The sequence below is a fragment of the Hetaerina americana genome, unplaced genomic scaffold, assembly GCF_022747635.1.
Source record: "Hetaerina americana unplaced genomic scaffold, ioHetAmer1.1.p SCAF_8, whole genome shotgun sequence".
Taxonomy (NCBI): domain Eukaryota; kingdom Metazoa; phylum Arthropoda; class Insecta; order Odonata; family Calopterygidae; genus Hetaerina; species Hetaerina americana.
The window spans coordinates 35,235,667-35,248,467 of NW_027287427.1; the positions used below are offsets into that span (position 1 = coordinate 35,235,667).

At 41.8% G+C, this 12,801-nt stretch overlaps 1 protein-coding gene across 4 annotated transcripts in view; it reads left to right on the forward strand.

Moving 5' to 3' along the window:
* LOC139697582 (uncharacterized) overlaps positions 1 to 12,367 on the forward strand; it is a 525,492-nt gene extending 513,125 nt beyond the window's left edge. For all 4 annotated transcript variants that reach the window (XM_071596349.1, XM_071596348.1, XM_071596350.1 and 1 more), the window contains 2 exons: positions 2,517 to 4,145; positions 8,470 to 12,367. In XM_071596349.1, the coding sequence (XP_071452450.1) occupies positions 2,600 to 4,145; positions 8,470 to 9,626 (2,703 nt within the window). In that variant the 5' untranslated portion in view covers positions 2,517 to 2,599 and the 3' untranslated portion in view covers positions 9,627 to 12,367. The remainder of the gene's footprint in view (positions 1 to 2,516; positions 4,146 to 8,469) is intronic.
* The last annotated feature ends 434 nt before the right edge of the window (positions 12,368 to 12,801 follow it).

Here is a 12,801-nt window from a genome sequence, read left to right on the forward strand (position 1 = left end):
ATTTGTTATGTTCCCAATTTTGGAATCGAGAGAACGTATCCTTTCTCTACCCGTCCACAAAATAACTCCGCTTCTCGCCATTTCTTTTTTTTTTCAGTTATGTCGGGCTTTATTTTCACGACTCCCGTATAACCTTTAAGAGCAGCAGAGATGAACTGGCGATAATGCGGAGGATTTACAGCAGACGCACAGCAAAATAAAAACCTCTTCACATGGAGAAATATCGAGTAAAAATAGACTTGAACCGAATCACATTTCTCTGACCTCGGTTGGCTCGAGAGGTGTTTTTACGTGAGTCTTAAAGGAAACGAGGCACGATTCTGACAATAAAAGAACGATCATTTGGTCCTACGTCACGTAAAGGTCGTTTCTTTTTCGTTCCGGGGCTTCCGAAATCATTGCTCTCTCATTACGTCCTTCAGCTTGCCTCCATCCCTCAGAAAATCCAATCAAGGCCATTAGGTAGACTTTTATGACAAGGTATTATGTGAGTGGCTTTCTCAGGTGATTTAAGTCACACAGCAAACGTTCGACTAGTTAGGTATTGGTATTGTTTTGATCTTCTATCAAAATGGTTTGGCTTATTATTCTCTTATAATTGATTATAGTATTTCAAGTGAATAAACACTGTGTGTCTTATTTAATACCTTCGATTACAAAGCTTAACTATTCACGTAGGAAAACTGTGCTCAGTCCTACAGCCGAAATTGACATGAGAAATCATTAGGTCTCAGTGTTTTGGTCTTAAAGCGTGCTGAAAAGACGCTGAACCTATAGACGGAACTGATTAATTAGAGAAACAACAAAAGTAATCCAACATCCACGTGACTTCAATAGAGGAGGAGCATAGCAAATTCTTAAAAGATTCGTTAACTCTTTCAAATTTGTTCAACTCCTCACGCGAATTTATAGTATTTTGGGCTATACGATCCAAAAAGTAACTATGTCAATTTCTTGTGTGCAGTACGATAAGTGGCATGAAGATGGGCCGACGTGGTTTCTAGTGAAAACGATTGGTATTTATCACGAATGACGACACTATATCCTACATTGAATGTTGGAGCTGATTAAATGTAATTTATTTTGCTCAGAGAAGGAATAGAATTGGAATTCCGTATTACTCTCGAAAATAACGTATTTTTGACGGTATCAAATTCCAGGACCATTTCTTCATTTTCAGTGATTAATCCGATCTATAAGAATCGCTGGAAATTTATTTTTTTCTGCGTTTTATTTTTGGGTATTACTGACTTCGCCCTAAGATCCGAAAGCCAGCCAGTACAACACGACTAGCAGTTTCGCAAAAATCCCGCTTTGGGCCTTGATGGCGCTCCCGGCATGCCCCTTTACGGCCACATATCTTTTTATTTCCTTCCACAACGCAATCTCTCCATTTAGCACTTCGAAACGGCCACAAGATACGCTCACCTCACCCCCCATCTCTGTGCGTTCGTCCTTACTTCACCGACCAACTCCCCACCCTTCGCGTAGGGGATTTGGGTGTGTGGCAGCGAGATAAGGGAAACAATCGACGAGAGCTTTTATTCGTCATCTTGTTATTTCAATGATCCGCTCCAGCTGAAGCAAACTCCGCTTCTTCTTTTACCTTTAATCGTGTCAATCAGTTCGCGAAAAATAAGTACAGGGTATAGTAAGATTTAGTCGAACTGAATGGCCCAGCCTGGAGTCTTAGTTTTATCATTATTACGTATTCTCTCTGCTGTGTGTACTTTGAGAGTATGAATTCAAAAGTTCCTTAGCGTGAGAAAACGGTAAACGTGCTGCACATCTGTATTAGATTTGTAAATTGTTGTTATGATAAGCTTGGTAGCATATCCAAAATATTAAAGGAGCTAGGCTAGGAATCACTCACAGAGCGAAGGTAACATTTCAGATTGAGTATCTTGTATAAATTGGTAGGGCATTTCTTTAGCAATGATGTTGAAAATGTATTAATACTCCCATAGTATTACGGTAGGCAAGATCATGTCAGTAAAAAGAGTTTAAGTAGTGAGTAGAGCTGATAGATTTGAGATGTCATTTTTTCCACGAATAATATGGGATCAGAATAATATTTTCCGACCGCGGTAGGGTCGTATTTGGATCTAGCGTGTATTCACCCCCTGCCACACACCCTAGCGGTGGCTTGCAGGGTACATTAATATACTGTTTAGTAATAATTTCATATCTGATATATTTAATGTCATTTATCATACCCTGGGTTCTAAATTAAGTATACTTAACAGGTTTTTTTTACTGATACTTAACCGGGATTGCTCGCATTGGAATGCTCGAATGAGAGCATCACCCATGTTTGTTAATCATTTTCACCGACAAAGTAACGTTCAACGATTTAAGCCAAGTTTTTGTAGCCAAAATTGATGGAAATTTTGGCCCGATTTAAGCCACAATTAAGCTTAGCAGATTTTTTTAAATTACCAAAGTGCATTTGTAGTGCTGATTCATACGATCCATTCACAATTTAACGTAATATTTCATTTCTTTGTTTCTTTCAGATCAAATCCAGACGACCTGAGTGTGAATCTCGGGAACATCAGTGCCGTATCAGGAGTGGTAAAATGACGATAATTTTGAAGAAATGACTCTCTGCAACTTCATTTCCCGACGCAGCCCCTCGGCTACATTCGGCGGACAACAAACGAAAATGGCTACATGCCTCTTTGTCCTAGTAACGTCGGTTTTAATGGTGCTGTCCATACCCAGAGCAGCAGCAGCCGACGAAGACTGGACTGTGTGCCCTTCTATATGCAAGTGTAAATGGGTGTCGGGCCGAAAGGCCGCCGAATGCGTAAAATCTCAGCTACTAGCAGTGCCAGAAGGCCTCAGTTCCGAAGTTCAGTCCCTGGACTTATCGGATAATCGTTTTGTCGCCCTCCCAGCAAATGCTTTTCGAACTGTCAATTTAGTGAATCTTCACAAGGTGTTTCTAAGGAACTGCCACATTGAGAGGCTGGACCGCGATGCCTTCAGCGGACTAGAGATTCTTATCGAACTAGACCTCACTGGAAACCGAATAAAAACAATATTGCCGGGTACTTTCAGCGAAAACATCCGCCTGCGACTTTTGTTCATAGGGGACAATCCGATCAAGAAACTGGACGACGGCCTCTTCCACAATCTAACATTTTTGCAAACTGTAGACGCTAGCAGATGTCAGATAACGCACATAGGACACAAGACATTTGTGAATGTTCCAAACCTACAACATCTTAAGCTCGAGGGTAACAACCTGTACTTCCTCAAACTCGCTGTCGTCGAGTCCTTAAAGAAACTAAAAAGCCTTGTTCTACACAATAACAAATGGCTCTGCGACTGTCATTTGAGACCTCTCAGAGATTGGGCTGTCGACAAAAACCTGTACGCTACGCCAACCTCTTGCCATGAGCCAGAAAGGCTCTTTGGAAAGATGTGGACTGATATCAGCTCGAGGGAATTCGCTTGCAAGCCGGATGTCAGTGCCACCATGACAAGAGTCATTGGCTCCGCAGGATCCAATGTCACGTTAAGTTGCAAAGTGGTTGGTGATCCTCCTCCAGAGACATTATGGGTGCTCAATGGGCGTGTGGTGGCCAACACCACTGCTCCACAGGAAGATAGTTATGTGAGCGGTCACGTGACTAGGTGGAGCAACTGGACAATAGCTAACTTAAGGAGCAGCGACCGGGGAGATTACACATGCGTGGCCAAAAACCCTGCAGGAATGTCTGAACGCAATGTGACACTAATCGTCGGTGGTGCTGGAGCTGGTGGTGACGGCGGAGGGGTTCTCGGTGGTGCAATAGGGATGGATGCTCTGCCCGTCATAATAGGTGTGATCCTCGGGCTTTTGCTGCTACTCCTTATAGCTGCCCTAATTTTTTTCTGCTGTTGCTGCCAACGGAGGTGGAAGAGCAACAGGAGGATGGCAAGAAACAAGAAGAATGACGTTCTCTCCCCGAACGGTGAGATAGTTGGTAACGGTAACACGGAGCAAGAGAAAAGCTTGTTGACAGTGGTGAATCCTGTGCAGAAACCACCGAGAAGATATGAGTCGCAGCCCTCGTGCAACAACATGGAGATTACTGAACTTAATAGGACGCTGTTGGATACAACTGGGACTTTACCATTAGTGAGAGGCCCTGAAGGTAAGGCATGAAGCTGTAGATTAAAACATTTTTCATTATTTTAGTCTATAAGGTCATCCTGCCAAGATGTTTTAATTTTTCTGGCATTAATTTTTACGGTCGAATTTTATCACTTCAGGTAATTTAGCAGTACAGAAATACGAGTACAAAAACCTCTTGGCAAAAATTACCGGATGAAAAATCAATTATTTTCAGCGAATGCTATTTATATAAATCAGAAGCGTTTTCAAGATCAAAGAAATGTCATAAAAAATATTTATACCTTTTCAATTATGAGTGGATTATCCCATTGTTTTCAATCAAGATATTACTTTCATTGGTAATTATTATTTTAGTAATCTGCCGTTTAAGGTTGGAGGACTACACAGCGGTTCAACGATAATTATACTTCTCCTGGCAAAGCAACCTGATATCCATCACTACAATAAAACCCTCTTCAATTACGCATACTTATTTCCTCCCTTAATGCCTACCAAAACTTTTCACTTTCTTAACGTCATCCACTCTATCGAGGTCTTCAACATCCCGTAGCCAATCAAAAATATTTATTGTAGAAAATAAGAGTAGTTTGGGGAATTATCCGTAATCTATACACATATCAGACGGAATGCTCAGATGCTTGGGATGGATGAAGATTCGGAGTTGGCAGTATTAGGAAGGAGGGGTAGTTCAGAGTTGTTCATTACCACCCGTGCTTTTCAACCTATAGGCGGAGGTAATGGTCAAATAAGCAATGAGAGAACTGGAGATAGAAATAAAACTGAGAGGGGAATTCACGTAATCAGTTAGGTTTGCGGATGATTAAGCTTTCGGTTGCCAGCCAACGAGATGATGGCAAGTATCCTATTTATGCATTAATTCCCACGATTCACATCAAAAGTGTGTGACTCGGTGGGAAGGGTAAGGGATAAGTGAGAGAAAGGGGATTTAAAGGGTGAGGAAAAAGGTAAAAACGGCCATTGCTGCAGCATTACAGAGGGTATTGGAAAGTGTAAATATAAACTAAACAAACCCTATGAGTAACCACTTCAGAGTGTAAAAATCATTTGTTGCATTGAAAAGCACATTAGCGGATGACTCCGTTAAAATTTACTGTTCTGGCAACTCCCGCAGTTTCTTTGAAAGATTATGAGGCTTTCGAAAAAAGTAAGTAAATAGCTAATAAAATATATGAAACCTGGCAAACTGTAGCTTAATCATCCGCCAAATGAACTGATTTTATGAATTCCCCGCTGACTATCATTCCTATCTCAAACTCATGACTGCAATGACATTTAACCATGCCTCTCTCCTTCCTAATCCCAAAGTGATGTTCCCCTAGGTAATCATTTACCCAGACTCTCCATCCTCGTATTTATTATCCCGAGAACCAATTCATCTGCGTTCGAAATGAATATTATTTGTCGGTAGTTCTCACATATTGCTTCCGTGCCCTTTTTTTTGAATAAGAACTAATACTAATTCTGACCAAATTTTTCCCTCATAAATACTACGAATAATTCCGCAAAAACTCTTCCTCCCATGTTCACCTAAACATCTGAGTAGTCAAGGTGAATGATTTACACTCTGAAATTGTTGCATTGAAATGCATATTAGCGGATGACTCCGTTAAAAGTTCTGTTGCGGCATCTACCGCAGTTTCTTGGAATTTCCGCTGGAATGTTGTCTACCTCCACCGGCCTATATTAATTCTCGTGTCACCCTTTCTATATTCCCATCCAGTGAACCTAGCTTTAAACTATCCTCATCTACGACATGTTCTCTTTCTATGTCTAACCTTGCTTGCCTTCTTTTTACCATATAATTCCTTTATATATTCCATCCATCTCTCATGAATCTTCTCCGACTTAAAAAATATTTTCCCAGAATAGTTTCTATTGCTTGCGACAACTATCCCTTTACTGTATAGCGCACTAATGTCCCCCCTTCTTTGCATAATTTCCATATTCTCGCCCTGCGTTTTCCACCAAGTTTCTTTCACACCTCAGTTTGTTATTTTATACCCCTTATACCTTTATACTTCTGGCTGACTCAGTTTTTATTCCTATTTATGCTTCATGTAGTGTCTTTTGGAGCTTTCGATGTTCCCATTTAGTTCAGGAAGGGGGGAGGAACGCGTGATGCCATAGCGGTTATGCTATAGCATCATGCGGCTATGCCCTACATAACCACGCTCCGTTTCTATGTTTTTCCGAGTTTTTTCTTACCATTCTATCAGCGTTTCTGTCAAAAATCCCCCCCTTGTGAAAGCTTCCTTGTCTAATGCCATTCTTTGTCATATGTCCCTACTACTTAGATAATTTTGATCCAGAACTATTTTGAGATAGGTAACCTGTTCTAGTGTATGGAATCCTATTAATTTAATTTAACTTAGCCCTAGCATTAAGTAAGAATGCCAAGATAAGCCTCGTCAGATGTTTGATTGGGAGCATGATTTGTACGGCGCGGAATTAAAATAAGATGATGGGAGTAAATTAGAGGTTAAGTGTGGGTGTGAAGAAGGATGGAAGGGGTAAAATAGACAGAAAGGCTTACAAACGGGGAAAAGCTAGTCGTGATGGGGGAGGAGAGGGAAGTGTTGGGATAAAAATACAAAGGAGGCAGGAATCACGGTCGTGGAGATGTTACAGTTCTATTGAAACTAGTTGAATAACGTAAAGTGGATATCATCAAATCGTGTTCATCTTATCATAAATTATGCTCAAAATCTCTTTTTCACTTATCTTTCAAAGTAAGCCTTGTGTGATTAAGTACTTCCAATTCTCAGATTCTCTGCATGGTTTGGCAGATGTGGTTTGTAGTAAATGCATTTTCACTTTAAAAAGGCGGAAACCGATATTGCTACAGCTGCATGAAGTAATGAAAATATTATGCAAGCTCGTAATAGAGAGTATTGACAGCTGCGAATTTGTATCTGTAAAAAAAGTATTACTCCGCAGCAAATCTTTGACCATCCCCGTCAAATTAAATTACAGGCTTTGTGGGTCGAGGGCTGGGGCAGTTGAATTCAGTTGGTTTTGGTAGAAGGTGCGTGATCATAATATGTAACTGTCATTCCTTGGAGTTGTAAAGCTAGTGGTCTCTACTGCATTGGATCACGGCGATGAAGATCGTGGGATTTAAAAACACTTGATTTGTTCAGTTTTTAACAAAAATTAATATTTTAAAAAATATGGAAAAGTATTTTACATATGAATCTTCATCATGAAAATGTGCACGGATAAATTATCAAAGAATCCAGCCTTAAACGTAAGTCCCTTGTCGCCGCTTTCAACTCGCTACCCTAGACCAACCTGACTCCTTAACGTGAAGGAAAGAGTTATAATTTGCTCACGAACTTGTTGTTCAAATATAATAACCAAGGCTTAGAGCCCTCTAAGGTAGAATTGATTTCATGATAATAGTTAAAGATGGATTAACAATATTTTTGTGACTACAACTCAAAGGCTGTAATCGTCTTATCCGTGATCCTGAGGTCAGAGCAGCTTTGCCGTTGGTGCGACACTTAGCAATTAAAATTAAACTTAAAAAAGTGCGTGGTCATGAATTTTTAGAAAAAGAGCAAGTCCCACCCGAACGGCTACTGCAATGGGAACCCCGAAATATATGCTGCAAATGTATGGGATCCTCTCGAAGTTGGATTATTTGCTGCATTAAATCGTATGCAGAGAGCGTATAGGAGCTAGATTTGTTAAACGCTGTTATGATAAACTTAGTAGCGGATCCAAAGAATTTGAGCACCTAGGCTTGGAATCGTTCACGGAGCGAAGGTTTAAATTACAGATTGAAGCTCTTGCATAATTTGGAAGGGCGTCTCTTTAGCAGTTATGTTTAAAATGTATAATTACCCCCGTCGTGCTAAGGTAGAAGAGACCATGTTAGTAAAATTAGAGAGATTAAATGCAGAAGATGTCATTTTTTCTACGAACGATAGGGGATCATAATTGCTCGCCCTTGGTAGGGTCATGTTCGGGTAAAATTATTCTGGTGTGTATTCGCCCCCTGCCGCACACCCTAGCTGATATAGATTTCTGTGGCAAGCTGTCATAGGATCCACGTTGTATAGATAGTCGCCTTCGGATGAAAATGTAAGTACTACAAACTGCACCCACGAGTACGATACCTTCCGGTGAAACCATCTGTAATTTCAAATGATATAAATATCGAGCATAATGATAGGGTGATTTTTCAACCGTGAATCGTGATTTCTATAAGGGGTGAAAGTACCGGCGCTCCGTTCAAATCACAATTACTTCGAGTTAAGGTGTATCTGTGCATCCATATTCAAGTAAAATTCATTAATCCTTCGTTCGCTCTTTTACAGGACCTGTTGCGGGAAGCCTTGGAAGTCGTGGTGATGATAGTGACGATCACATGCCCGATCACTCGATGGACTCGCTGGATACCACTGCAACGCGGTCACACGACGCCCTTGATGCTGAATCCGTGCGCTCGGATGGACGTCCGTATCCAGATCTTTTAGCCTTCCCGCCTCGGGCGTCTCAAGACTCTCCAGCTGGCAGCTCCGCCTCCACGGCTCCCGACCATTCGGCCCTGCCTACTCAGCCCCCGACGCAGAGGCCTCCGCCGTCTACCCTCCCGCCCCTGCCCCTACACTCCCCCCTCAGCCCCACCCACACCCACCACCCCTCCTTCGGCACCCTTCCGTACTCCCGCTCGCAGTCTCCATTCTCACCCCCGGGCTCTGGCCCTGTTCCTTCGAGACATCACCCTCAGGGGTACGTGACCATCCCGAGGAGGCCGAGAGTCCCGTCGTGGGCCGCTCCGGCGGGCCGCACCGGTGAGCCTTTAATTAAGGTGGAGCCAATTTACGACAACCTCGGTCCGCGAACCACGGCGGATGGAAGTTCGGTGCTGTCGCTGAACAAGAGCCCCGTTGAGGCGACGCCGCCCCCCTTGAGACCCTCGCCTTCTGCCTCAGCGCCCCCGGCCACTCCCGTGGTCCACTTCAATCAGTCCCTGCCCGCTTACTACACGACGATCGAAGAGATGGAACCAGTCCCGTCTCCGGCACCCACCAGAGCTTCCCTCAGAGCGAGTCCGACGGTGTCGGCCAGGGGCGTGGGAGGCTCCACGGAACCTGGGCCCTCGCAGCCCGGACCCTCGCCGCCGTCGTCGTCCGGCAAGAAGCAGCCTCACTCCGGGAGCTCTCGGTCGTCGCCGGAAGGGTCCAGCCTTAGGCGGCTGGCCAACCGGGGGCCTGGAGCGATGGAGGAGCCGACGACGAGACAGGAGGAGGCGACTGCTGCCCAGCCGACGGTGAACGGCGGCGTGAAGAAAGGCGTAAAAGTTCCTCCGAAGCCACCCCCGAAGCCGAAGAAGAAAGTGGTACCGGCAGTGAGTGGGAGTGGTGCGGGAGGTGCGGGGGTTCTGGCCGTTGGTTCGAACTCCGGCTCGGACTCCGCGTTCGGCTCTGAGCCTCTGTATGAGGACGAGGGCGAAGATGGGACGGAAGTATGAGAGGGACCTAACACACAGGCGCGGTTTCTGGGGACCACACCGAGGGCCTTTTACGCCCTCGCCAAGCACGTGGTGGGCCCGGAAAGTGCGGACCGCTGCATGGTGGGAGCCGGTTGTGCTCCGCTCCTGCTCACTAAAGCAGCGGTCCTCGGGCCCATTCAAACGGCCAATTTGTCTGACGTGTTCGCCCGCCTGTGTGTGATGAGAAATACCCTCATCCGATTGTAAATAAGTGATTGTGACGAGTTGATTTTTTTATTGCTAAGAAACCTCTTACTGTTTATCCTTTTTAAAATAATATAATGGGGTCTTCATTTTACGACGACTTTGTTTTTTGTTCGTTCAGTGCCTTGAAGAAAATGTTTGGGTGTTATATTTCAAAATGGGATGCTTGCCTAGAAGAGATATTTAAAGACTAACAACCTCTGTGAGGTGTTTTTAGAATTTTTTAAATCTTAAAAATGAAAGAGTACTGATAGAAGCGCGACTTTTGATCCTCACTCGGCACCAGATATGCTTTGACTTAAGGAGATCCTGCTGGAAGGGGGAACATAGCAAGTGCGAATATATTATATATATATACTCAGTTGGCTGCTGAATAATGTAAGTTATAACGTGGTTGGCGAGGACCAAAATTATAATTGACAAACTTCAAGATCGTTTTTCATCAACATTGTTACACCCGTGCATTGCAAACTGCAGTGATTCATTGAGTGAAGTTTTATTTTCTTCTGCCGTAACTTTCCGGGAATTCTAACCAACAGACTTTACTCAGCTGTGACTTCACGTTGATTTCTTTCTTCGGGGCTTCCAATACCTTAGTTTTGTTTTTAATGGTGCTTAAGAAATAAATGAGCGTCCATCTCTAATGTCTCCTGTCACGCCAATTTATGTTTCCCTTAGCGAACGTAATGTTAGCGTCGTTCGATACTAGGGTACACCGTGATTTCATCTATACTTTCAGAGGACCACGTATTCCAAAATGATTATGTAAGATTACGTGTCGAGGACTTAAGAGTATCTGCCTTATGTTATATTTAATCGCCAAAATGTGGTTGTTGAGGAACTTCAACCCTAAATCATAAAGAGGAGTGATCTTCCTTTGATCTGGACAGCCCCTTTTTTATAAACTCCTCCGGAAATTCAGTGACACGAACAGTTTTCCGGAGTAACTGGTGAGCGAGAAATAGAATACATAATATATTGAGCTCCCTGTCGCCATGGCGATATGATCTTTGTGATTACCCTCGTGGCCCCCTTGCCTATTTATCAAAAAGAAGTTGGAAAAGCTTTTTAAGTCATCGGATATATTCTTGTCAGCCATATGTTATTCTAGCTACAGCATTTAATGAGAAACGCTGTGTTGCATCGGAAGCTACAAGGTATTTTGTGCATCCGATAACTTTTCCCCGATGTGTCAATTTTTGATTTTTGTATGAGCAGTCACCCTTTATTGCGCTTTCATAGTGTCTAAGTCCGTGTTTTTCCATGTGGTCAAGTGGGCGAAAATTGAGGTGCGCTGTAAATCGTGTGTTTGAACACGAATATGTGAACGGCACGAATCACAATGTGTATAAAAGTGGTCCCTCGTGCAGAATGATTGCATGAAACAGTGTGGAAATCTGTGAATGGATTACAAAATATGAAGAGGGATCGACGGCTAATCGCGTGTTCCTGAATTTGGAATACGTCAAGGGGTAATTAAGAGATGTCAACGCTATTTTTACAATGTTCTTTCCTAATGTTCCTTTTTCTTTGTGTACAATACCTACTGGAAAATACAAAAGTTAGCATATTAAGGTAATATTGAAAATCATACTGTCCACTGTGTTTTAACTGTTGATAAAAATGCTATTATGATATCGAAATATTCACGACCAGAGTTTTTGAACATCGCTTCGACGTTATAATTATTTGTTTCGTCGCGCCCACTTACTTTTTCTCCCCATCTATTTGCCCTGTGTGACAGGCGCATGCGTCTAAATCGTGCTGCGATCTAGGTGCTTTGGAATCTGCAATCATTCATTTTCCATTTTGTTATTTTTATTTACATTTTATGAACACAATTGAAATGCTAAATAAGCTATCCATTACAATTGTTTGGCAACTTGCTCGTACTGGTACTATATCGAATTGACTTTCAATACACAGAAATCATTTGTGATTTGATTTTAAAGAATCGATGGATAATTAATGAAAGTTAATACAAATCCAATGGCTGAATACTTATTTATTTAAGAATTTCGTCGGGGAGTTGAAGTTCACGAAATACCTTATGCTCTATAAATATTCCTTTTGTGGAATGCGGCTTTTAATTTATAAGTTAATTGAATTATTTGTCGAGTCCATGTTGATAATTACTTGCATTGAACTTTCCAGTATGAATGACCAGAATTTGTTATAATCAATTATTAATTAATTGCATTAATGGTGCATTAATAATTATCACCCGGACGGTAAATATGAACTCTCTCCAAAATATAATGAAAGGTATTGGAAAGAATAAAATATTTTTTTAATGAGACCGATTTCTTATTTGGTTTCCCATTGTGTTCATAAAAGGCATATTCCAGAAAGGAATATTTACAATTTTCTGTAAGTATTCTTTCCAGCTTTCTCCGGTCATATGTACGGAACGCAACAATTTCAATGTGTATATATTTATGTTAAGTATTTCAGGGGCGATGTCCTATTATTAAAAAAGACAAAAATTTAATTAAAACCCGTACTTTTGTAGTGAATTTAACCCTTCAAATAAATTTTCATTAAAATTATACTAGATTTTTTTTCTCATCTGGAATGTGCATGTTCCTATTTCTTCCTCTCCAAGGTAATATAGTAAGTGTCTCCTAGAGCCAAAGGGTTTATTTTTAATGTGCCTCATTTCCTTTGGTTCACATAGCCAATTTGATGATCTAGTTTGAACAAATGTACAATAGCTGGACTGAGAAAATAAACGGTGAAAAGCATGGCTGATGAAATTAACGACTATAAACTAGTTCTGTTCATTTTCAGAATGAACGGTTCTCCCACATTCTTTTCCTCCATGTTCATTTTACTATATCCTTTAAACTATAGTTAAAATATTTCATTTTTGTCATAGTTGTTGAAGAATACTACTAAAACTACATGATCATCACTGTGATACATTTTTGAGTAATATCAGCGAACATAG